This window comes from Grampus griseus (genome assembly GCF_964374135.1).
Source record: "Grampus griseus genome assembly, chromosome: 11".
Classification (NCBI taxonomy): domain Eukaryota; kingdom Metazoa; phylum Chordata; class Mammalia; order Artiodactyla; family Delphinidae; genus Grampus; species Grampus griseus.
The window spans coordinates 61,142,074-61,169,701 of NC_139005.1; the positions used below are offsets into that span (position 1 = coordinate 61,142,074).

Genomic DNA, 27,628 nt, shown 5'->3' on the forward strand with positions numbered 1-27,628 from the left:
CTACAAATGTAACTCTTTTACCATTCTGGCTAAGAGGGAGATGTCAACCTCTCTGACTATGAAAACAATTGGGGGGTGGAAATCCCACCAGAAAAGAGCTGAGAAACTAGTGCAGGTATTTTGTGACAATCCTTCACTGTTATCTTAATAAATAAATAAATTGGGGAGGGAAGGAGTATATGAATGTATATGTTTACAGGGAGAGAAGCATCCTTTAGCGTTCTTAATGTTCATCTTACTGCTTTGTTAAAGAAGCAATTAGTAAGGACTGGCAAGGATAAGACAGACTCTCTCATCTTTGTAAAGATGCTTAAAACAAAGCTGAATTATTCATTTTCACTTTTCAATAAATGATTTCAAAGTATTTCAGTTTCCCATGTAGGAACAGCCGAAGAATACAGATATTGCAACATTTCACAAGAGAGATTTAGAAAAATATTTTATTTTTATTTTCTTAACTTGCCAAATATTATATTCTCTTTCATTACTTAATAGGTACTTTCATAGCTTTATGAAGCAACTCCCCAAACACAAGGAATTTCAAAACAGAAAACAGCCATGTCTTACGAAATAACTTCAGAAATCTAACTTATTGAGGGCTCAGAAACTTAGAAGAAAATCAACATAATCTCTAATTTATACTATTTCTAAAGAAAACAATCTACCATAGCACAACATCTAGGGAAAAAAAGAGAGTGGGGGTGGGGAATAAATTCAAGTTTTCTTTTAGGTAAAACAATTTTCATGAAATATAACACATGTATTCAAGAACATACTTGTTAATGTGCGTATGATCTCATATATGTTCAGAATTGACCCTAGAAATGTCTTGCCAAGGAAGGAGGAATTGCTTCGTTTCAGGGAGGAAACTGACTTCTAGGTCTCCTTTGGTCTGTGAACCACTCTACTGAAGGTACTCAGAATTAGTCACCTGAGATTTTATTAACAATGTCTAAAATTGTCACCCTGGGGAATCTGGTATGATATCTTCACAATAGTACACTCCCTGTTAAAGAAAATCCCTCTTTAAAGTTTTCTGTTAAGTTAGAAGTATTTGATATAGACCCATCACTCCATGTTTAATGCTGCCAGAGCATTCAAGGTGAAGGGACTTCACAGGTTTAAGAGAATTTACTAAAGGATAAGAGAAACACAATACTAAGTGTAGACATTTTAATTCAAGCCTAGATAAACCAAACATGGCCTAAATTAACTTTGATAAAACTGATTGAGCAGGTAAAACCTTTAGTTTTCAAAGTTTTTAAATTTTAAACACAAAAGTTAGTTTGAAATGGATTCATATAAGTTTTGGCACAGCAACATTTTACATTCTCTCACAAAGCACTACAATTGAAAGATGGTTTTTAAAAAATAAGACCGTGAAAATAGCTTTTTATGACCAGAGAAAGAAAGGGTAGCTACAAGATAAAATTTAGTAACTCATCAAGCTTTGATAATAATCTCAAACGTGATCTATAGGGAATAGAGCATCTGTCTGTGAGATGAGCTATAATTTAGTCTCTAGGCTGCCTTAGCATTGTCCTTATTCAAAAGTACAGGGAAAAGGGAGACAACAAGCCTAATTAATCTACAAGTCTTTCTTTCTTGATAAAAAACTGAAATACATTACATTCAGACAAGTCAGCCTAAAACAAATACCATTCTACTTAAGAGACTGTAATCATACTTAAGTTAAAACTACTTTGAACTGGTACTTAGTCTTCAAACGGGGAAAAAAATCTGGCAAATACACAATTTTTGGAATAATCCAAATAATTCATCATCATAATCTAAACAGATAACAAATGAAAGATTATATTGATGTGTGTGGTGGGCTTTAGTGAGGAGAGCCAGAGTCTCCTTAGTTCCTCCAAAAAAAAAAGAAAAAAAATCCTAAAATGATGGAAGGAAACCACAGTGCAAAAAAATAAACTTAAGTTGTTTTTAAGGGAAAGTGACCCACATTAAATTGGTATGAATCAATATGTATAAAGGAGACTCAGCCAGAAAACAGGAACAGTGAGAATCTTTGCCATTCTAAAGCACTCGCAAAACATAAATTTCTATCACCATACCATGTATAAAACAGAAAAAGAAAATAGCTGATCTGTAATTCACTCCAGTATAGTTGAATAGTTAAAGACTATGGGCTTTGACAGTCCCGAATTTGAAACCTGCCTCTGACACATACTAGTTTTGTGAATTTGAACAAATTTCTTAACATCCCGAATCCTCAACTGCCTCACATGTAAAGCAGACATAGTAACTGTGCCTATATCTTGTGGGGTTGTTTCAAAAGTTAAATATAATTCGAAATATAAACCTTTTAGTATAATGGTCAAACTCAGTAAGTGCTCAATAAATGGTAGCTATTAGTATGAGTCCAGCAAATATCAGCAAAACGAATGTCATATTAAATGAATGAAAGAGTGAATGAATGAATGAATCAATCTGTCTGTCTGCCTGGTCATCCACTCTCTCTCGTTAGCAAACACAGGAACAATATGACACGTGAGGTTCATGTTAGAGAAGGGGCTTCCAGCACATGAAGATCACCTCCAAAATTGCATTTATTCATTAAAAAATGAGCCTATAAGCTTCACAGTGGCAGGAACCAGCACATAACAGGTACTCAATAAAGATATTTATTCACATATTCACTTATTAAACATAAAACTACCTACTATGTTGCAGGTACTATGCGAGGCATGGGGGAATATATACTTATATATATACACATATATATATATGAGACAAACATTTATTTACGCTCAACAACTCTCTTCCTTTTACACTAACCTGCAATTATTTTATCAGTTCAGTATTTGTCTATAAGAGAGCCCTTGCCCCTACAGCCACTTAACACAATGCTTCCAAGCCGTCTACTGATCCTGGCATTTCCTCCTACAGATCCTACCCTGCCACCAAAGCAGTCCACCAAGCTCATCCACCAAACTCCACTCCCTTGTCAGCATCCCACACTCACTCTGCCACCATTCTTTGGTTGCGTACACCAAGCAAGGCCTAACGTTACAGAAGAAAATCCCATACTAGGTCCGACTGATACCAACCTAAACGCTACTTGGCAATCCCACTATCATGGTTCCTCCACTTTCTAGCTGTATTCCTAGGCCAGTGGATCCCTTAATCTTCACAATGGATCCCATCTCTGATGCCTTCTCTGAGAACCTGCCCTATTAATTCTCCTTTCTACTATAGTATTTCTCTCTACTGACTTTCTCCTGTCAATGTCTGAACATGCTCAAATATCTCAACTTAAAACAAATCTCCTTTTTGTCCCATGTTCTTTTTCTATCTACCCTACATATTCCTCCCCTTCAAAGGCACAATTCCTAAGAGTTTGCTATCTTAACTGTCCCCAATTTCTTATCTTTCTTATTCCTCATCCTATTGCCATCTAGCTTCATCACTGTTTCCAAAACTGATTTCACAAAAGTTATCAAAGATATCTTGTTAATGGATAATTTTTCAGTTGTCTTAATTGGCTTTATTTTTGAGTTATATATAAAACTGTAGGTCACTCCCCTTCCTTCACAAAACCCTGTTTCATTCTCCTGGGATATAACATTCCTTTACAAATCTTCTTTGTCAATTCCTTCTCCAACAGATCCTCAAATGCTGACACTTCTTAGGACTGTATTCCAACTCCTTTCTTTTCTCAAACTACAATTCTTTCCAAACTTTTCACAGCTCACAATGAGAAATATATTTTACATCAAGTGTGTGTGTGTACACATGTGAGTATCAGATAACAATTTCACAGATCAGATTAGGTAAGCTCTGATCTTTTGATCCTATTCTATTTCATTAAAAAAAAAACTGTACTGTCTGAGAATCACTAAACTGATCTACACAATTGTTGTAACTGTCTTCAATTACTCTATTTAAGCTGATGACTTCCAAATCTACATTTCTAGTGCGTAAGTATCTGTTAAATTCTAAACCCATAAAGCCAATTTCCTCCTCAACAGCTCCACATGGATAAAGTCCTTCAAACTCACCATGTCCAAAATTGGAGTTCTCAGCATCTTTCCCCCAAACATGGTCTTCCTCCATAGTCCCCTATCTTGGTAAACTGCTGAACTAATTTCCCAAGCAAAATACCAAGGAGTCATTGCTGAGTCCTCCCTCTCTTTTTCCTCTGTCGCCCCCCAATCCAGTCAATCACTAATCTCTGAGAAATTTTCCTCTATATATTTCTCCACTTTTTTTTTTAAAACTCACGCAACTGTCACTCTCATCCAGGCTGTATTCACCTCGCCTGGACGGTACAGTCTAGTAATGAGTCCTCTCTCATATACTGTATTCTTCCAAATTTATAAATGCAATTCTAATCATTTTGTGTTGCCTACTCTTACAGTTATCTATTGTACAATAAACCACTCAAAACGTAGTGGTTTAAAACACTAAAATTATTTGCTCATAGTTCTACAATTTTGGCAAACTGGGGGAGGGGGGCAGATGGGGACTGCTTGTCTCTAATCCACATAGCATCTGCTGGAAATCCCAATATGCTTTCCTCACTCATGTCTGGTCCTTTAGCTAGGTGACTAGAACAGCTAGGGGTTGGCCAATTTGGGCTTTCATACAGCTGGTAGTATGTGGATGGTGAGACTTTTACATGGAAGCTGACTTCCTCCAATATACAAAAATAGAAGTTACCAGATCTTTTTAATGCCTGGTCTCAAAAGTCCTAGAATGTCACTTCTACTACATTCTATTGGTCATAGCCAATAGACTGGCCAACAGACATGGCCAGCCTAGAACTAAACAGAGGTAGGGGTGGAAGAGGAATAGACTCCATTTCTTGATGGGCAAGTTGTAAGGACACATAGAAAAAGAGCATGTGCGATGAAAGACGTAGTTGCAGTCATCTTTGAAAATGAAATATACCACTGTCCACCTAATTTACATTCCTTCCACATGCCAAATATACTCAATGCCCTTCCCCTAATCAAAATGTCATCCTATTACAGCACTGGCTGTAAGGCCAGGATCTTGTTATCTAAATTAGGTTCAAATGCACATGTATTCCTTGGGTTTAGTTCCGCATATATAGTTCCTTTTTTTTTTAATTAAATTTTTTTTTTAATTTCTGGCCACGCAGCATGCAGGATCTTAGTTCCCTGACCAGAGATTGAACCCATGCCCACTGCAGTGGAAGGGTGGAGTCTTAACCACTGGATCACCAGGGAAGTCCCCATATGGTTCCTTTGATACAGCTCCTCTTAAATAAAAATCCCATTGCCTCAAAAGATAACGTATCTGCCCCACTGCAGTAAGCCGGGGATAGAATTGCAATAAGACACTTGAGTTCAAAAGCTGTAGGGAATAGGGAGTTACACAGAAGGCACATATCAGTGCCATAGCAATTGTGAAATCTGCTAGGGACACGTCATCAGCAACTTGACTAGAACAACAGTTCTGCTCCCTGAAAACAGTCCTCTGTCACTGTTGACTCTACCCTCTGGGCTCCAAGCTCGAGCTCCATCCTCAGGTCACTCTTCCTATTTAGTAAGAAATGGTCCACGTTTGCAACAGTGTAGCTTTCTCAGCTTGCTTCCTGCCCATATAAGACTGGGATTCCCCACACATACAAAGGTTCTTTTTATTTGAACTTTGTCTATCCTTTTCTGTCTAAGCTGGTGGTGCTTTGATTAGTACCATCCTTGTAAAAACTTTGTGGATTTCCTATGAATTTTATTGGAAATAACTCAATTAAACAGACATCACACCCACTAATCTCTGAGATAGGCCACTCCCTTCTTAGGCTGTCTGTCATGGTACTGCAGGACAGCAGACTTAAGAGCTTTGAAGCTCTCTGGACTAGCTGAGACATTCTTATAAGGTATGCCTTTAAGACTCTTTTCAGTGCTTTTCTCTAGCTGAAAGGCTCTAAGAGGCATTGTCTTAAATCTTTCTGAGGTCTCAACCAAAAAAATCTTACAGAACTCTTGATCTGATCCTTATTTTGAGGTCATTTTTTTGCACCCCGCGATTTGAGAAGAATTAGATAAGCAGAGGGAAGGGAGAGAATGTTCCACAATGGAGAATGAGAATAAATAAAAGCACAGTCTTACGGGGAACAGGGAAGAAAGTCATCTAGCTAGGTTCATGATGGGGGAAAATATAAAATGAAATTGGAAGGGAAGAATAAAGTCAGAAATACTAACAGCTCTAACTACAAGATTATGAAATCTGTAATTTACGCTCTCTATTGTTGGTTTCTGCTTGCTGATCCAAATGTTGCTATATCAGACACACTTGGAGAGCTTCACAAATACACAGACTCACCCTAGAGATTTTGAAAGGTTGGAGAAGAAGCTACATCTAAGCAAAGAAAGCTCCCAGGTGATTCTCTGATACAGCCAGACTTAGGAGCCACTGCTCTAGGCAACAGTCAACCACTGGCTTTTTGAGAATGGGAGTGTCATAAATGCAGAAACTAATGAAGTTTTCAGTTATAAGCTTGAATAATAAAAATCTGTATTCTCATTTATAATTTTCTATTTCTCTTTATTCATATCATTTCCCTAAGAGACCTACTTCATAGGAGCCATGTGTTCTCTGACCATATACAACTATAAGAACCCCAGTCCCATCACAGTCTCATCTTAACATGTAACAATGATTTTCTGTTTGGTTGTCTTGTTAAGAAAGATGAGCCTGGTATATTGGAAGGCAAGTTCCTAAGAGGAGTTAGGATACTATGGTACTAAGTAATGTATGTATGGAATAATAAGGACCTGACCTAAGATGATGATAGTTAAGAAGGAAAATGAAGATAAACACCAGAGCTGTGACACTTTAAACTTCTAGAAGAAATCACAAAAAGTGTTCTTTGCAACTTTAGGGTAGACAAAGATTTCTTTAACGGGGGGAAAAAGAGCTCGAGTCATAGGGAAAAAATGATAAATTGGATTTCATCAAAATTAAAAACATCTGTTCTTTGAAAGAAATCATTTAGACAATGAAAGGCATGCCAAGACTGGAAGAAAATACAACATATACAGCTAGCAAAGGATGATACTGAAATATATTTTAAAATTCTTAAAACTCAATAAGACAAGCCAAATTTTTAAATGAGCAAAAACATCTGAACTGACACTTCAGATATACAAGCGGCCAATGAGCATATGAAAAGATGCTCAAGATTATTAGTCATCAGGGAAATGCAAATTAAAACCACAATGTGATATCACTCTACACCCACTAGAATGGCTAAACTAAAAGAAATCAAGGTTACAGAGCAACTGAAATGTTCATTCACTGCTAACAAATGTAAAATGGTATAACTACTTTGGAATACAGTTTTGGCCATTTCTTATAAAGGAAAACATACACTCATCATATGACTTCACAACTGTACTCCTAGATACTACTCAAAGAAAGAAAGAAAGAAAGAAAAAAAACTCCACATAAAGCATTGTAAATATTATGGAGTTATATCAAAAGACACAGGAGCCAGAGTTAAGGTTTGTAAAATTTGAGCCTCAAAAATCTAATGACTAGGGCTTCCCTGGTGGCGCAGTGGTTGAGAGTCCGCCTGCCGATGCAGGGGACATGGGTTCGTGCCCTGGTCCGGGAGGATCCCACATGCAGCGGAGCGGCTGGGCCTGTGAGCCATGGCCTCTGGGCATGTGCGTCCGGAGCCTGTGCTCCGCAACGGGAGAGGCCACAACAGTGAGAGGCCCGCGTACCGCCAAAAAAAAAAAAAAAAAAGTGACTAAATTGATCAAAACTTTAAAAATATAAACCTCTGGAGTCATAACTAGGTTCAAATTTTAGCTCTATCACATATTAACTGTGTAAACTACATTAAGGAAATTACCCTTACCAACTGCTCAGTTTCTTCATTTGTGAAACAGGGAGAATGATTTATATACCATAAGGTTCTTATAAGAATTCCAGGAGCTAATAATACATGTAAAAAGCACTTAAGAGACACAGGGAACTTTAAATGTTGGTCATTATTACTATCAATAAGGTTTTGGAATTCTAATTCTTTCCATTCAGAAGCTGAAATACTGATCTAGAGTACTTGAGTTATGGCAGACCTATCAAAGAGGTTTTCTAGATATTTGTTAATCCCCGATAATTTATCTTCACCATAACCAAGAGTTAATGGGTTTATCTTATTTCAAACACACCTCTGACACCTGAAAACTATGATGTGGAATTTCAGTAGGTAAACCAGAGGGAGATATTATACATTTCAAAAACCCAATAGGCTGACTTTAACAGAGAAGTACGTTCAGTATGTAATTCACTCTACAACTATTAATTTACCCATAACTTACCCAGGAACATTTAGGTGTAAATCAAGATATAACTAACACTACGGACGCTGTAAATGCAAAAGTTAGAGGTTGTGCATGGCCATCCATACTAAAAGAATTTCCAACTGAGCCTCTATAAGATGCTGAAGTACAGCAAAAGTCGAAATATCAGCCTTCAACTCAAATAGAATCATTTATTTAAAACAATAATAATAGTAATAATATTGTTGTTGTGGTTATTAATATTATTATTAATCAGCTATCGTGAGTGGTTATCATTTACCAGGCTATGTTCTAAACTTCTTATATGTATTAACGCATTTAAATCCTTATAAAAATCTTATGTGCTGGATAGATACTATTACTATCTTCAATGCATGAGTTCTTTACATTAAAATATTTGTAAGCCCAAAAAATACATCACCACCGGAAGTAGACTTTATGTCTTCTTTTTAATCTAAAAAACTGGTACTTAGGAGGCAATAACCATGTATCCTGACTTTCCTATAGGAACTTATTTCAGTGTTTATTAGGTACCTTAAGATAATTAAGATCTCTTTCTTACAGAAAAACTTCAAGTGTAAAAAGAATGACAGAATTAGAAAATCACCACTTTTCCACCCTAATGTTGTTTTCCACCCTAATTGATCTTGATCATCAAAGAGTGCTTACACCTTTAGGTGAAAAGTTGATGGGGAACAAAATATTTACTAGGTGCCAACTGTCTTTTACTTTCAGGTTATAAGAGGAGAAAAGATGCAACTTTCAATTGAAGAGGATTAGGCTGCCACCACCTGAACCTACTGATCAATCTCACATCACTAATAGTGGGACAATCATATGTTGAGTGAATTCTCATGCGAGGCAGCATGAAGTGGTACACATCCCCTAGAAAATAATCTTGCCAAAAATGTTCAACCTGAATGTAGTCAAGCCTTTGCATTTAATTTCCAGTTCACAGAAAATACGAAAGACAGGGGGAAACAAATAAAACAATACTGCAAGGAGGCAATCAAATCGAAAAGGTCCAGCACTCTGTAGGGACACTGACCTAGTTTCTTAAAAAAGTCAAAGGCACAAGAGAAAATAAAATAAGAGTAAACAAGGAGGCTCTTTGGGATTAAAGGAGATTTAATTATGTAACAACCAAATGCAATGCATGAACTTTTCTTGGATCCTGGTTTCAAGAAGCTTATTGCAAAAAACTTGGGGACAATTTGGGAAATTTAAATTTGAGCTAGGTGTTAGCTTATATTAAATAATTATCATTAACTTTGTTAGATCTAATAAAGGTTTTATGGTTATATAAGAAAATGTTCTTAATTTTTAGAGATGGATTAAGTATTTGGGGGTACAACATCATGAGGTCTATGATTTACTCCAAATATTCCAGCCCCACTCCCAAATAAATAAAATAAATCCAACAAAAGGTTAATAACTTCTTACATCTACTTGATGGATTTATTAGTGTTCATTGTACTATTCTCTCAAATTCCCTGTTTGCCAGAAAATGTTCGTGACACATGAAAGTACTTTTAATGATTAGTAACTAACCTTTTTGTTGTTTCATTAAATTCCAAGTTAAAGAATTCCTCTAAATATTCTAGTACACAGATATATGAATCAGATGAACCATATTTATTACAGTCAAAATTCTGGTGCACAGAACGAAAAAATCACGTAAGCTGCATCTTTTCAGAATTTTATCTTAATGAAGCTTATGTATACCATTGTGTACCATATATCCATTTTCAAAAAAGCATTTAGTAACAAAAATGTTAACTTTCCAAAATGTATTCAACAACCAAGCAATAAATTTTAGCATAGTAGTAATTGTTTTTAGTTAAAGTTTTTCCAATTCCTGCAATGCTATATAAAAATGTCTCCATCTAACACTTGACTAGAAAAACATTTTCTACTGGAATAAGTTTGAAAGTGATCATGTAACTTACTATTAACCAGTTAATATTCGTTTAAAAAGAAGTAACTAAAGCCTACTTCAATGAATAATTCATAAAGTAACAACACTAAAACCTGACTAACTATACAGACAGTATAACATAATTGTTAAGACTCTAAATTTTTAAAAATACTTGATAACCTAAGTACATATTAGCTTTCAAACACCAAATTTAAGTTCTCAGTTTTAAAAGCAGAAGTCTTTCCACCACAGTTACTAGTAGTACCACCGGAGAGTTCAAAGCATTTGATCAAATAAACTTTAGCTAAGAAGCAGAAGCGAATATACAAAAGGTATCAATTATGAATTAGGAATTCCATAATTCCTGGAAGTCCCCAAGACTCTTCTAAAGGGTCTGCAACGTCAAAACTAGTTTCATAATACTTTTCACTGTGTTGACATTTTCACTGATAGTGCAAAAGCAATGTTGGGTAAGACCATTGGCACTTCAGCACATATCAAAGCAGAGGCACCAGACTGCAGTAGTAGTCACTGATTTCTTCACTGCTATGCACTTGCAGTAAAAGAAGGCCGGTTTCACTTACAAATGTCCTTGATAAAGCTAGACATAAAAATTAAAGAGATTTGCAAAAACTGTAAAACAGTAGTTCTCAGCCAGAGACAATTTTGTCCTGCAAGGGACATTTGTCAAGATCTAGAGCTGTTTCTAGTTGTCACAATCAGGAAAAATGCTATTGGCATCTAGTGCATAGTGGCCAAGGATGCTGCTAAATATCCTACAATGCACAGTATACCTCCCCTCAGCAAAGAATTATCCAGCCCCAAATGACAACAGGGCCAAGGTTGAGGGACCCTGAGGGAAAAGAATACTACTCTTCTCATTCTCACTCAACTTTCTTTTTGGTGGGGGAGAGGGAGACAGTTATTTTTCATAAAAATATTTTAATCATATTAATCTGTGATAGGTTTATTATTTAATTTTAAATGAATTAAGAGTAAACATTTTAAACAAACTATTACATATAAAATAAGCTACAGGATTTATTATATGACACAGGGAATGTAGCCAATATTTTATAATAAATATAAATGGAGTATAACCTTTAAAAATTGTGAATCACTATATTGTACACCTGTAATGTGCATAATATTGTACGTACATCAACTATACTTCAATTAAAAAAACACTGAACATTTTTTTAAGGTTTTAGTTTTAATTTACAATACAGTTAAGTATCAGGAGGTTACCTAACCCAAATAAACGAAAGTTCTTTGGGGGCTTCAGTAATCTTTGACAGTACAAAGGAGTCCTGGACCAAAAAGTTTGAGAATCACTGAATGAGAAGAACGATACAAGTAACCAAATATGTTGTAGAATATAAGGGGAATTAAAGGACTCCAAAGGAAAATGCACTCATTTCAAGAGTATTATGAACAAGCAAAACAAACATCAACCTTTATAAAACCAAACAGCCCAAAAGAAAAGTCATGATAGACCCCCAAATGTCATTTTCTCCCTAAACACACACACACACACACACACACACACACACACACACACACACACGCACATGCACACACACACACACACACACCACACCATCAGAAACAACAAAAAACATTAAAGTACAACTCCTTACCCTGGCTATGAGGACTGGCTGGACTAAAACATGGCTGATACAAATCTTTGGTTGGCGTTGGAAAAGCTTCTTTCCCTTGGCGCTGACTCATCTTTCCTGGTGTCAGGTGTTGAGTATCGTCACTGTTTGCTACCACAGCTCAAGGAAAGAAGGGAAAAAGAATTAGTACTTAATTCATAGATTTACATAACGGCATAGTTAATAACATGGAATAGAACTACGACTGAAATGGCCTCAGCGGTTATATTCATTTTACCAACTCAATACTTTAATAAAAAATGAACATAATTGTTTTATTTTTATTTTGTTATCAATTCAAGAGGAATTTATAGGTATGAGTCAAATTATACAAATTATAGACCTCATAAAAATGAAAGTACATATTCTGATAATGAAAGTACTCCAAGGTTTACTGTCAACCTTTCATTGTGTTATTAACTCTATATATTTGCCAATAGAGCAGTAAGCAAAAGACAATGTCATTTCACAGAAGAAATACAAATGGTCAGTAAACGTATGAAAAGATAGTCAACCTCATTAGTAATGAGAAAAAATACAAATTAATAGCAGTATAAAATGGTATTTTATATTCACTAGAATTTCTACTCTAATTTCTAATTTTCATGGAAAGTAGGTGTGATTCTTGTTTTAGAGATGGGGAAACTTTAGGTTCAGAGATTGTCTTGCCTAAGACTAAGTAATAGAGGTAAGATTCTAACTCAGAACCATTTGGTTCAAAGTCTGGTCTCAAAAGCTTGCTGTCCCAACAATCAATCTAGTGTTTAAGGCTGCTATTCACCCATTTGACAAAGCTACTAATAGAGGAGAGCAATGTCAGTTCCAGAGACGGTAGAAAAGAGAAAAATACTCATTGAAGGAGTAGGGCAAATCGTGAGCAAATCCACAGTACCCCAGGATCTCCAACCTTTCATTTTATATAACTGCTTTTCAGTCTATGAAAACTTTAGTTTTATCTTGAGAGAGGATGATTCTGTCTTCAGTCTAGATGTAATTTTAAACTTAATGAGAACTTAATATTCACATTTTTAATCACCATATCTTTTAAATCTAATTGTTTTAACATGTTTTCAAATTGTGCTAAAGTTATCAAAATCATATTTTAGCTCCTTAAATTTTAAAGTAAAAACCCAAAAATACTTTCACTTATCATCCAAGTAAAGATATAAATTTATTTGCCCATCAAGTCCATAAAAAAATCCTTATACTGATGACTACTAAATTTTTATCTCCTCCTAAACTCAAAAACTCACATATCCAACTACCTGCCTTATAATCACCTCTATTATTTTACAGACATCTCAAATTTATCCAGAACCATTCTTGCCTTTCCTTATCCTCCAAACCTGCCTCTCTCCCATCTATTTCCTTCCCCCACTTTCTCAGGCCAAAAACCTTAGATGTATTCTTTGATATTTTTTCTTTCTTTCACATTTCATATCCAATTCATCTGTGAGATCTTTATACTCTATCTTCAAAATTTATCTGGAATCCTCCTACTTCTCCTCACTTCCACAACTACCACCCTGTTCCAAGCCAGCATTACCACCAATATCACAGCAGCAGATTTCTACTTGGTCTCCGGACTTAGCATCTTGCTCCCTGCCTTGTGTAGAGTTCATTTTCTATACAAAAGCCTGAGTAATCTTTGTAAACCATAGATCAGATTTGTATTAAGGAGAAATATCCACAATGGCTTTCCATTATATTTGCAATAAATTCCATGGCCTAAAGATTCAACAGTCTGGCCCCTGCTTATCTTTCCAACCTCATTCTCTACTATTTTCCTCTTTATTCACTTGGCTCCAGCCATAATGGCCTTCTTGGTATTCCTCAAACATGCCATCTTGCCCCAGTCGCAGCCCTTATATCTTTTTTCCCTTCTACCTGGAATATTTCTACCCCACATCTTCATATTATTGACCACTCTCATCATTTGTTGTCTGTGTTCAAATGTCATCTCTTTAGAAACGCCCCTCATTGTGCTTTTTGATAAGTCAGTTCCTAATTTTAATATAATACAATTTATCAATTCTGGTTTTGGTTTTTTTTGTTTTGGTTTGTGCCCATTCTACCACAATTATATTCTATCACTTTACCCTACCTGATTTTCACTGTAGCTCTTATCAGCAACTGAAATTATATCATTTATTTGTCTATTATCTGCCTTCTACATGAGACCATAACTTCCATGAGAAGGGAGTTTTGTCTGCCTTATTTTTCCATAAATCCTCAAGTCCCAGTGTGATTCTGGCATACTGAAGGTGTTCAAAAGAATTTTGTTGAAGGAATCAAATCAACAAATTTTATATTTTTATGAAACTTCATTATCATAAAGTATATGGTGGCTTATTCAGTTACTAAATCCAATATCCATTTAATACCTAAAAATTATTACTGAAATTTAAAATGTATGGTACTTATATAGAGAGAGACAAATTGATCTAAAGACCTTAACAGAGAGCTCTCAGAGAAAAACCCATGCATATGTGGAGCGTATATATATGCCAGAGGTAGGAAAGACTATGCAATTAATAATATTGATACTAGGAAAATTGGTCATCCATGCTGGAAAAATAGGTTCCACTCTCATACAACACACAAAGAATATTTTTTATGAAATTAAAAACATAAATGCAAAAAGCAAAACTTGAAAGCTTTTTAAAGAAAATTTAAGAGAATACCTTTATAAATTTGGGGTACGAAATGATTCCTTTAAAGAGGAATCCTTTAAAACCCACGTACCTATGGTCAACCAATCTATGACAAAGGAGGCAAGGATATACAATGGAGAAAAGACAGTCTCTTCAAGAAGTGGTGCTGGGAAAACTGGACAGCTACATGTAAAAGAATGAAATTAGAACACTCTCTAACACCATACACAAAAATAAACTCAAAATGGATTAGAGAACTAAATGTAAGACCAGACAATGTAAATCTCTTAGAGGAAAACATAGGAAGAACACTCTTTGACATAAATCACAGCAAGATCTTTTTTGATCCACCTCCTAGAGTAATGGAAATAAAAACAAAAATAAACAAATGGGACCTAATGAAACTTCAAAGCTTTTGCACAGCAAAGGAAACCATAAACAAGACAAAAAGACAACCCTCAGAATGGGAGAAAATATTTGCAAACGAATCAACGGACAAAGGATTAATCTCCAAAATATATAAACAGCTCATGCAGCTCAATATTAAAAAAACAAACAACCCAATCCAAAAATGGCCAGAAGACCTAAATAGACACTTCTCCGAAGAAGACATACAGATGGCCAAAAAGCACATGAAATGCTGTTCAACATCACTGATTATTAGCGAAATGCAAATCAAAACTACGATGAGGTTATCACCTCACACCAGTTAGAATGGGCTTCATCAGAAAATCTACAAACAACAAATGCTGGAGAGGGTGTGGAGAAAAGGGAACCCTCTTGCACTGTTGGTGGGAATGTAAACTGATACAGCCACTATGGAGAACACTATGGAGGTTCCTTAAAAAACTAAAAATAGAATTACCACATGATCCTGCAATCCCACTACTGGGCATATACGCAGAGAAAAGCATAATTCAAAAAGACACATGCACCCCAATGTTCATTGCAGCACTATTTACAATAACCTGGTCATGGAAGCAACCTCAATGCCCATTGACAGACGAATGGATAAAGAATATGTGGTACATATATACAATGGAATATTACTCAGCCATAAAAAAGGAACAAAATTGGGTCATTTGTTGAGATGTGTATGGATCTAGAGACTGTCATACAGAGTGAAGTAAGTCAGAAAGAGAAAAACAAGTATCTTATATTAACGCATATATGTGGAACCGAGAAAAATGGTACAGATGAACCGGTTTGCAGGGCAGAAATTGAGACACAGATGTAGAGAACAAACATATGGACACCAAGGGGGGAAAGTGGCAGGGGGGTGGGGGTGGGGGTGTGATGAATTGGGCTATTGGAATTGACATGTATACACTGATGTGTATAAAATTGATGACTAATAAGAACCTGCTGTATAAAAAAATAAATAAAATTCAAAAATTAAAAAAAAGACACAACAAAGCACTAACCAAAAAAGAAAGAAAAAAAATTAAGAATTAATCTAATCAAAAGATATAAAGAAATCAAAAAAAACAAGAGAAGATATTTGCAACACATATAATTAACAAAGAGTTGGTATCCAGAATATGTTAAAAAAAAAACTCGTATAAATCAATTAGAAAAAGACCAAAAATGCAAAAGAAAAATGGGAGGATGCATCAAAAAGAATGCCTGAGAATAAACTTAACCAAGGAGTTGAAAGACCAGTACACTGAAGACTGTAAAACACTGAGGAAAGAAATTGAAGAAGACACACACACAAATGGAGAGATATACCATGCTATGGACTGGAGGGATAGTATTAAAATGTCCATACTACCCAAAGCAATCTACAGACAATGCAATCCCTCTCAAAATTCCAATGGAATTCGTGTGGAACCACACAAGACCCTGAGCAGCCAAAGCCATCTTGAGAAAGAACAAAGCTGGAGGCATCACACTCCCTGATCTCCAATTATATTACAAAGCTACAGTAATCAAAACACTGTTGTATTGGCAAAAAAAGGGACACATAGATCAATGGCACAGAATAGAGAGCCCAGAAATAAACCTACACATATATGGTCAATTAATTTATGACAAAGGAGCCAAGAATATACAATGGGGAAAAGGCCAGTCTCTTTAATAAATGGTGTTGGGAAAACTAGACAGACACATGCAAAAGGATGAAACTGGACCACTTATTTTCTGACAAAATAATTAACTCAAAATGGATTAAAGACTCAAATTTAAGACCTAAAACTATAAAACTCCCAGAAGAAAACTGGAAGTGACCTTCTTTTTTTTCTTTTTCTTTTTTTAAATTTATTTATTTATTTTTGGTTGTGTTGGGCCTTCATTGCTGCGCGCAGGCTTTCTCTAGTTGCGGCGAGCGGGGGCTGCTCTTCACTGCGGTGCATGGGCTTCACATTGCGGTGTGCGGGTTTCTCATTGCAGTGGCTTCTCTTGTTGCAGAGCACAGGCTCTAGGTGCACGGCCTTCAGTAGTTTCAGCACGCAGGCTCAGTAGTTGTGGCTCGCGGGCTCGAGAGTGTAGGCTCATTAGTTGTGGCGCACGGGCTTAGTTGTCCACAGCATGTGGGATCCTCCCGGACCAGGGCTTGAACCCATGTCCCCTTCATTGGCAGGTGGATTCTTAGCCACTGCACCAACAGGGAAGTCCCTGGAAGTGAGCTTCCTGACATCAGTCTTGGCAATGATTTTTTAGATTTGACAGCAAAAGTAAAGGCAATAAAAGCAAAAATAAACAAGTGAAACTACATCAAATTAAAAAGCTTCTGCACAGCAAAGGAAACCATCAATACAAGGAATGGAATAAAATGCTTGCAAATCATATATCTGATAAGGGGTTAATATCCAAAATATATAAAGAACTCATATAGCTCAATAGCCAAAAGGTACATGAAAAGATGCTCAACATCACTAATCATCAGGGAAATGCAAATCAAAACCACAATGAGGTATCACCTCACACCTGTTAGAATTGCTATTATCAAAAAGACAAGAAATAACTAGTATTGATGAGGATGTGGAGAAAAGGGAACCCTTGTGCACTGTTGGTGGGAATGTAAATTGGTGCAGCCATTATGGAAAACAGTATGTAGGTTCCTCAAAAAGTAAACCTATATAGAACTACCACACGATCCAGCAATTCCACTTCTGCGTATTTATCCAAAGAAAATGAAAACCCTAATTTGAAAAGATATACGCATTCCATGTTCACTGGAGCATTATTTACAATAGCCAAGATACAGAAACAACCTAAGTGTCCATCAATGGAAGAATGAAATCTTTTCATTTGTGACAACATGGATGGACCTTCAGAGCATTATGCTAAGTAAGATAAGTCAGAGAAAGACAAATACCATATGATCTCCTTTATATGTGGCAGCTAAACAAATAACCAAGAACAACAACAAAAACTGAACTCACAGATATAGATAACAAATTGGCGGTTTGCCAGAGAGGGGGATGGCGTTGTGCTTGTGCAAAATGGGTCAAAAGGTACAAACTTCCAGTTATAAAATACATAAGTCATGTGGATGTAATGTACAGCATGGCAACTAGAGTTAATAATCCTGTATTGCATATTTGACATTTGCTAAGAGAGTAAATCTTTTTTAAAATTGAAGTACAGTTGATTTACTATGTTTCTGGTGTATAGCAAAGTGATTCAATTATATATCTATATGTATATAGATATCTACCTATCTATATTCTTTTTCAGATTCTTCTCCATTATAAGTTATCACAAGAGTAAATAAATCTTAAAGAAGAAGAAATTTTTTTTCACAAGAAAAAAAATTCTGTAACAATGTATGGTGATGGATGTTAAGTGGATTTATTGTGGTTATCACTTCAAAATATATACAAATATGGAATCATTATGTTGCACACTTGAAACTACTACAATGTTGTATGTCAATTATACCTCAATTAAAAAAATTTTTAATTAAAAAAAGAGAAAAATGGTGGGAAAACAGGAACAGTTAGTTCATGGAAGAAGAAATGCAAATGGCCAATAAATGTACAAAAAGATTTTCATCCTCTTTAGCAGTCAGGAAAAAACAAATCAAGATCACAATGAAATAAATATTTTACACTCAGTAAAACTGAAAAAAATTAGTAAGTCTGATAATGCCAAATACTGGTTAAGGATGGGATCAGTGAGCCATCTTAAGCATTGCTGGCAGAATATAAACTGATATAAGCACTTTGAAAAACCATTTAGAGCTTATAAAACTGAATTTCACATATCCTATGGGTCCAAAAATTCCACTCCTAGCTTTATACCTAGAAATACTCTTCTATGTGTGTACCAAGAGACAAAAATAAGATTCGTTCATAGCAACGCTGTTCGTAATAGCAAAAATCAAAACAACTTAAATATTCATCAATGGAAAACAATATGGATTAATATATTGTGGTATAGGCATATAATGGAATAGTACATAGCACTAAAAACAGATGGTCTTTATCTATACCCAGTAACATGGCTGAATCTTGGAAATCCAATGTTAACTACAAAAAACAAGTCAGAGAAGATGACATATAGCATGATACCATTCCTATAAAATTAAAAACCTAGCAAACCTTAGTGATACATATGTAACCTAAAAATAACCCCAAAAATCTATTTTTGAAAAAGCAAAGAATAATAAACAAAAAAATACAAATTAGTCATCACCCCTGGGGGGGGTAGGCACAGGGAGAGGAAAGAGAAGAAGCACATAGATAGACATGAGGCATTTGTAGGATTCAAATTCTTTAGTTGAATGGTAGGTTCAATATGTACTCACTGTATGATTATGCTTTATAATTTACATATGCTTCATATATTCTTTTATAGTATTAGTACATTTAAGGCTAATTTAAATACATTATGAGAACAGCTAAAAGAATTAAAGTATGCTTTAGTATTCCATAAGAAAGACATACATATCTAAGTCTTGAATAACTTCACTATATAAAAAAGGAAAAGTGTAAACTTAGTTCTATTCACCCCTTTCTAACTCCTTATTGATTGAGGTATTACTGTTTATGATTTTGATAACCTTGAAATGAGAGGGCTTATAGAAATAGCAATACACAGAGTATATTTCCTTAAAAAAAACCAGAAAGCATTTTTAAATTTGTTTTCTTTCACCCCATTCACAAACATTAACTATAATACAGAAAATCTGCATAATATAAAAATCATTTTGATGTCCTATATCACTTGCACAATAGTAGACTATTCACATATAAACTCAAGAAGGGCAGTGACTTTATTTTCATTTGTATCCTTTGGCATAAAACTGACAATAAATACTTACTAAATGCTTGGATCGATATTTGACCAATGAATCACTGCAGGATTCCAAAACAGTTTCTGGTAATTCAATCAACTGCCTAACCTTCTAAAGATATTAGCATTATAGTGCCCTCTCCTGGTTCTACTTTGTAGTCAAAGTAAAGCAAAGCCACCTACTTTGCTAGTCATATTACTTTTAAATATGGTAAAAACTAATCACACTGGAATAATAGTAATATAATTAACATATTGTAACTTCTAAGAGAATATGATTCTATAACTACCATTCTTTCTGAATTCAACTCATCAATACAAAAGCTGAAGAATATTACAAGCCTCAAAGTCTGGTGTTTGCTTTTAATCTAAGTGAAAACTAAGAAGTAAAGTAATTGTTTAAAGTCATACAAATCTCTATGAAAATCCTAAATATCCCCTTACAGAGGATATACCTTTTCTCAAATACATAAGTCATTTGAATATGATCTTCATAGTTTTTTAATTCAATTGTACAGATCCTAATGAAGTACTATGTGAAATTACGTTTCACTCAAACAGATATATGGTCTGCAGTAAATAATTATACAGCCTCGGTCTTTAAACAGTTGGCAGAGTACAATATAAACTCTTCTCTACTATATGTTGTACATTTTAATTTACATATGCTTAAAATATATAACCACAATAAATTTCTAAAAATGCAATTCTATTTGTAAAGTTCAGCAGTGCCAATCAGTTCACCTGAGCCAACATCTACATATATGAGGTAATTAAAGTAACTGAAAAATGCATTGAAAATATCTACCAGGTATCACAAGTAAGCCTGAACAAGAAAGCATAAAAATGTTTTGGGATTTGTATACTTTTTCTACTTTTAAATTTCACTATTCTAATAATGCGAGATGTATAATAAACAATGTATTTAAAATACTATGAATTGTTGCAATTAGAATAAAAAAGGAATTTTAGCATATCACTTTAAATTACCTCTCTTTTTAGAAAACAAAATCACAAATATACTATAACCATTATTAGAGAAAACAGCAACTAATCTAGACCAAAGTATTTTACAACTAGAAGAAACTTTGCCATTATCTGGCTCAGTCCCCTTCTATAGCCAATAACAAAAATGAGCCCCGAAGTGGTGAATTGACTTACTACAGTCAATTACTTAGGAATAATTACTAAAACATCCTAAATTGATAAAATTTCCACATTGGTCTTGAATAAAGTTAAAATCTTTGTCTGATTTATGATGCAGTAACATCTTAATTATTTGGTTAGACTTGAATTCAGTAAAATGATAGTTTCATTCTGATTTCTGAAAACCAGAAGATGACATATTGAACTAGCAAACAGTTCTAACTCCTCAGATATATAAGTTCTTAGCTTCAGGCTCTTCATCTACAAAATTAATGCTTTATTAAATGATCTCTGAAGTTTCATTCACCTCAGTAATTCTATGACTTTTAATATGTCACAAAGCTTTGAAATTATGTATTCATGGGTCTAACTCCCCTACTAGTATATAATGATCTTAAGGGCATGGCACATGTTTTATTCATCGTGTATCCCCTGAAGCTAGCACAGCGTCTGGTCAAGAAAAATGTTTTTGGACATAAATTTAAAGGGTGTATCTTCTAAATCCCTAGATAAAACAGGTCACTTATGAAATCACCAAAGTATACATAAACACTTTTCATAACCAAATTATTATGTAAAAATTCTGACAAAATAAGACACTATTTCTCACTTTCATATAGCAGTGAATTTGTTGTACTATATCCAGCCTCAGAGTACTCTGATCTATGCTTTGTGATGATTGTAGAAAGGATACTATAAAGAAGTAATTCATAATTTAGGAATTATCAATTTATAAATTATGAAGTAGATAACTGGCTAAATAAATAATCCATATTCAGATAATCAGGATGTAAATATACAAACACTATCAATCTCAGATGGACACTGACAACAGATGGGTACTGAATGATCATTCATATTCTTTACTTTATATTTCAATGCCTGGAAAGAAAAGCAGAAGACTTAATAACCAAAATGGAAATACCACATGCCTTTTCTAAGTACACATCAAAATATTATCATGTCTCCAAACATGCCATTCAAACTTTAGCTACTTACTTGATGGCCCAAGGACATCTTTGCTATCACCAAGAAGCTTTTAATGCAGGGTAATTGAGCAGCAAACAAATACAATCCAAATCAGGAAGAAGCAAAATGTATCAGGATTGAAGCAGCAGTGAAACAAAAGGACAAGGAAAATAGCATTAGTTTATAAGTAGAAAGCACATGCATATCAATTCTAATAATCATAATTCGCAAGGAATTTTCTTTTCCACACATAAAAAGACCTTGGCTTAGGCGTTATGTTTGTTTTAATTTTGGAAAATGAAGGTGGAAAGAGAAAAATGAAATCACCCAAGTATTTTGTTTTGAAAATGACTCAAGTGAAAAATTACTTTCAACTATAATTCAAGATATGGGTTAGGAGTGATAAAAATTATTTAGAAATGTAAAGGACAGCCAAAAAGTTATTCATTTAAATTCAAGTGGCTTAAAAATATATAACACCCATGCACTATTAAATATTAGTTCTGCATGCCATGAAAGCACTTAACACTACATAGAATTCAGGATGCTTCTTCTACATAAAGAAAGGAGTTTACTGAGTGCTTATATTATGCCAAGCATGTGTAAAGAGCTTTTACAGAGACATCAACAAAGTGGAACAAATTTTTTTCTCAAATGGCAAAAAAACAAAGAGTATTGATTAGAAGAACAATAAATTTTACTAAGTTAGACAAAACTTTCTTAGGACCCACTAACATCAAGCATATAATCTAGAGCTACTAGTCTCTAGGAAGTCAGAAGATCCAATTCTTAAATAATTAACTTGCAATCAACTAAAAGAAACAGGAAAAAGACTGCTGATCTTTGTCTAGTAACTATTTTAATAAACAGCATTACACTAAATGTCACGTATAGACAAGTGTTTTGGTCTCCCTTGGCAGGAACAGAGTCCTTAGCTCTCTCCTTCATTTCAAATACCAAACATGGAAACGTATCAGAAGTGAATAAACAAACGAACAAAAAGTTCCCACCACTAATGACATTATTGTTTGGTCTTATTTAAAGGGAATGGGGAATCTTAATTGGTTTTGACCAAAAAAAAAAAAAAAAAAAAAGTAGCAGTTGTTTGCTTTAGGGCTTCTGCTGTCTCCTAGGGAAAAAAAAAATCTTGGCCCTGTTACTTCCCTAAAGTGATGGTTATTTCACAATGCTTAAAATTATGTTCTAATGCCTTTAAAGGCATTTGCTCTATTCATTTTTTCTATAGGTGTCCATTTAAATTTATTCTTCTATAAACTGAGTTCACAGATAAACTAAAAAGAAATACAGCTTTAGTGACAACGAAATAATTGTGCTCAAATCCATTACAGCTAGCAAGCATGTGGGAAGAGATTAAAGTATTTGTGGCAGGCAACCTCTAAAACGGCCCCAGTGATCCCCACTTTTTGGTGTATAATCCCCTCTCTTTGAGCATATACTGGACTTGCTGAATCACTTCTAATGAACAGAAAATGGCAGAGGTGAAAGGATGTCATTTCCAAAATTAGACTGTAACAAGACTATGACTTCAACCTTGTTTGTGGTCTCTTGCTCTCTCCTAGATAGATGATCCTGGGGAAAGCCAGCTGCTGCATCATGAGGCAACCCTGTAGAAAGGCCCATGAGGCAAAGGAACTGAGGTCTGTCCACAAACCCTAAGTGACCCTGGAAGTGGCTCTCCCACCTCCCCTGACCCCCTCAGCAGCAGCTCCCACTCTCCAGTAGCTTGATTGCAACCATATGAAAGATTCTGAGCTAGAGACACCTAGCAAAGCTGCTCTTAAATTCCTGACTCACTGAAATTGTAAGATAATAAATGCTTGTTTTCTACCATTTAATTTTGGGATGATTTGTTATATATCAATAAATAACTAATACAATATTGGAAAACTGAAGGAAGTTCAGAACCTGACAGAGACAACTATGGCAAACTTTACAAATCCTTCATAGACATCTTTTGGAAAAATCTTCCTGTACTGATATGAATAATTACCAGTTTCCCTAGATTTACCTATAACTTCCTAAAGGAAAGAATGATTCTAACCATATTTACATAGTTAAGAGTATTTAATTTCACAAGGGCCAGTCACATTTGAAGCTTTTGAGCTGGTCTTCTACTTAGGAAAAAAGATCAAGTTCACTTTCATTGTACAGTTCTGTATAATTCTCAGATTTTGTTGATTAAAAGCACTATGTCATCTTCTGTGCAGCTGTACTCCTTATATATTTACTCCCAGAAAATAATCCCTAGCATATACAACAGCTTCTGAACATTTATTTCAAATTATGCTTTCAACATTATATCCTCAGGCATATTGGTGTCATATAAATCTGAATGTATTGTATTAATCCAATATTTTTCTCAGGCTGAGGCACTGGAGAATAATCAAAGTAAACACTGTCTATTCTTATCATTAATCTATCATCCATCCATCCATCCAAATATTCACTGAGTACCTACTATATAGACAGGTATCATTTTAGGCACTGAGAAATATAGCAGTGAACACAACAGACAAAAATCCTGTCCTTGTGGTAGTTATGTTCTAGTAGGGAAGATAAACAATAACATAATAAACAAGTAAAATTTTGATGTATATTATATAGTATAAATACTAAGGAAAAATAAGCAGAAAATGAAGACATAAAATGTTAGGGAAGATGGAGTTAAAGTTTTAGATAGGGTGGCCTAAGAAGGCTTCACTACCAAGCTGACTGAACAAAATGAGGAAACTTAACCATAAGGACTTAAAGGGGAAGAGTACTCCAGGGAGAGGGAGGATCAAGTACAGAGCAGAGTACTTGGATAGCAAGACTGGAGTGTTTGGAGAATAGTGAAAAGGCCAGAGGGCTGGAAACAAGGCAAGCAGGAGTGAAGCAGATGAAGTCAAAGAAGTAAACAGCTGTAGGACTTTATAGGACCTAGTCAAGGCTTCTGTTTTATTCTGGATGAAATAGGGATGGTTCTGAGAAAAGGAGTAACATACATGATTATGTTTTAACAGGACTGCTCTGGCTGCTATGTTGAGAATAGACCAGAGGGACAAGGGTATTATCAGTTCAGAGGTTACTGCAATAATCTAGGGGAGAGATGAAGGAGACTTGGACGAAGATGGGAGCAGTGACAGTGATGAGAAGTAGTTAAGTTCTAAAAATATTTTGAAGGTAAGGTCAACAGGATTTCCAAACAGGCCAAGCATGAGGTAAAAGAAAAAAAGGAATCAAAATGATGTCAAGTGTTGGAGTCTGAGCACCTGGAAGGATGAACTGCCATAATCTGAGATGGAAAAGACAATGAGACAAGCTAGTTTACAGGGAGAAATATAGGTACAATCATCCCTCGGTATCCAGAGAGAACTGCTTCCAAGACACCTCCCACCTCCACCCCACCCCACCACAATACCAAAATCTGCGAATGCTCAAGTCCCTTATATAAAATGGTGTAGTATCTGTATATAACCCATGTATATCCTCCTATATACTTTGTCATCTCTAGATTACTTATAATATCTAATTCAAAGTAAATGCTATGTAAATAGTTGTAAATACAATGAAAATGCTATGTAAATAGCTTATAGCATGTGGTAAATCCAAGTTTTGCATTTTGGAACTTTCTGGAATTTTTTTCCCCAAAATATTTTCCATCTGCAGTTGGCTAAATCTTTGGATGCAGAACCCTCGGATATGGAGGGCCAACTGTAGCTCAGTTTGGAATAGGTTAAGTTTGAAATGCCTGTCAGACATCTAAGTCAAAATGTCAAGTAGGCAGCTAGACACACAGACCTGTACAGGGAAAGGTTTAGGTTGGTAAGAAAATAGTATAAATTATGGTATGTGTGATAGTTAGGGTATATGATCTGAACGGCTTCATCACAGGAGATTGAAAAATGCCACAGGATAAAAGAACAGCCTCCAGAAAACATACATTATAATGGAACAACAGAACTAAGAATTAAAGCTGAAACACTACAAATAGAAGCAGAAACACAACGAAAAATAAGCTTCACTTCAGAAACCTTTCCCAGAAGGATGTGGATAAAAAGGCATTAAGTTGAGATGCAAGTGAAATCATCCTCCCAGAATTATTTGCAAGTGATGCTAACTGGGAAACAATATATAAGTAATTGAAGATTACATATTAATTTTACCAAGTAACTGACATCACTGAAGTCTTCTACACACTGCTGAACTGTACACTACACTTCTTATTCTTACTGCTTTTAGGATTGGGCCTAATTTGTGCAGTTCGATGTTGTATAACCCATGAATAAAGACGATGTGGAAGTATTGATGTAGAAATGCTCCATACAAGTACCTTTTAAGATATTAAAAAAAATAAAAAGCTAGCCACTCTTCTTGGCTTTTGTTAGAGAACAAAATACTGCTAGTATTTCAAGGAATCCAGGAACTTTCTCCTCAGCTTGTTCAGAAAAAGAGCATTTAAGATATGACAGGGCTTCCCTGGTGGTGCAGTCGTTCAGAGTCCGCCTGCCGATGCAGGGGACACGGGTTTGTGCCCCGGTCCGGGAGGATCCCACATGCCGCGGAGCGGCTGGGCCCGTGAGCCATGGCCGCTGAGCCTGTGCGTCCGGAGCCTGTGCTCCGCAACGGGAGAGGCCACAACAGTGAGAGGCCCACGTACCACAAAAAAAAAAAAAAAAAAAAAGATATGACAGAAACATTTTCTCTCTCTGAGCAACTTATCATGTTTACAATTATCCCTTGAACAATGTCCATGCAGTCATCTCAAATTTTTTATCATATAAATAAATTCTCTACTTTGGCAGAAAGCATGAGCTGAAAAATAATAATAGTAACATGCCTAGAATTTTTCTACTTAGTATTCAATAGCATACTACCAGTACTTTAAATAAAAGCATGAAATATAGCCATTATCTAAATCTTTACTGATTTTAGTCTACAAATATCAGGAAAAGAGCATAATATAAAAAATGTGATTTTACTTTAATGTACTTCTAAATATTTGCCATGCCATCTATAATTAGCATAAAACTTGTGATCTCTAAGCAATGTAAAGGAAGAGGTAGAAGTTCATAATCACACCCTTCAACCTGAGAAACCCCTCAGTCCTGAGCAATCCAGGACAGATGGCCACCCTATATATATAGTACAGAAACAATACCATGAGGTCTATAGCTTGATTTCATTGCCTTTAGCACGGCACCTCCCTGTTTTATTGATTTGACTTACTTGTTGAGCTTAAGAGGAAGTACAAATAGCTTATCAAGCACTGATATGAGTAGAGCTTAAAAATAAAATTCCAAGCAGACGGCACCTCCTCCCCCAATACAGTTGATCAAGTTGTACTCAGAGAAGCAATCCTACTTCAGTGGGCTCTCGGAAGCCACAATACTGAAGAAGAATTATATAAAACATCTGAAGAGTGCTTGGACTTCCCTGGTGGTGCAGTGGTTAAGAATCCACCTGCCAATGCAGGGGACAGGGGTTCGAGCCCTGGTCCAGGAAGATTCCACATGCTATGGAGCAACTAAGCCCGTGTGCCACAACTACTGAAGCTCACGCACCTAGAGCTCATGCTCCACAACAAGAGAAGCCACAGCAGTGAGAAGCCCGCACACCAACACGAAGAGTAGCCCCCGCACGCTGCAACTAGAGGAAGCCAGCACACAGCAGCACAGACCCAGTGCAGCCAAAAATTAAAAAAAAAAAACACAAAGGAGAATAAATTTTTTAAAAAAC

At 35.4% G+C, this 27,628-nt stretch overlaps 1 protein-coding gene across 2 annotated transcripts in view; it reads right to left on the bottom strand.

The window, feature by feature from the left end:
* The window catches only part of OSBPL8 (oxysterol binding protein like 8), a 193,756-nt gene that overhangs the window by 81,634 nt on the left and 84,494 nt on the right, over nucleotides 1-27,628 (bottom strand). The window contains exon 3 of one of the 2 annotated variants that reach the window (XM_082666886.1): nucleotides 11,862-11,990. In XM_082666886.1, coding sequence (XP_082523012.1) covers nucleotides 11,862-11,952 — 91 coding nt within the window. In that variant the 5' untranslated portion in view covers nucleotides 11,953-11,990. Of the gene's footprint in view, nucleotides 1-11,861; nucleotides 12,000-27,628 lie in introns of both variants that reach the window. The other variant, XM_082666885.1, reaches the window with a different exon arrangement.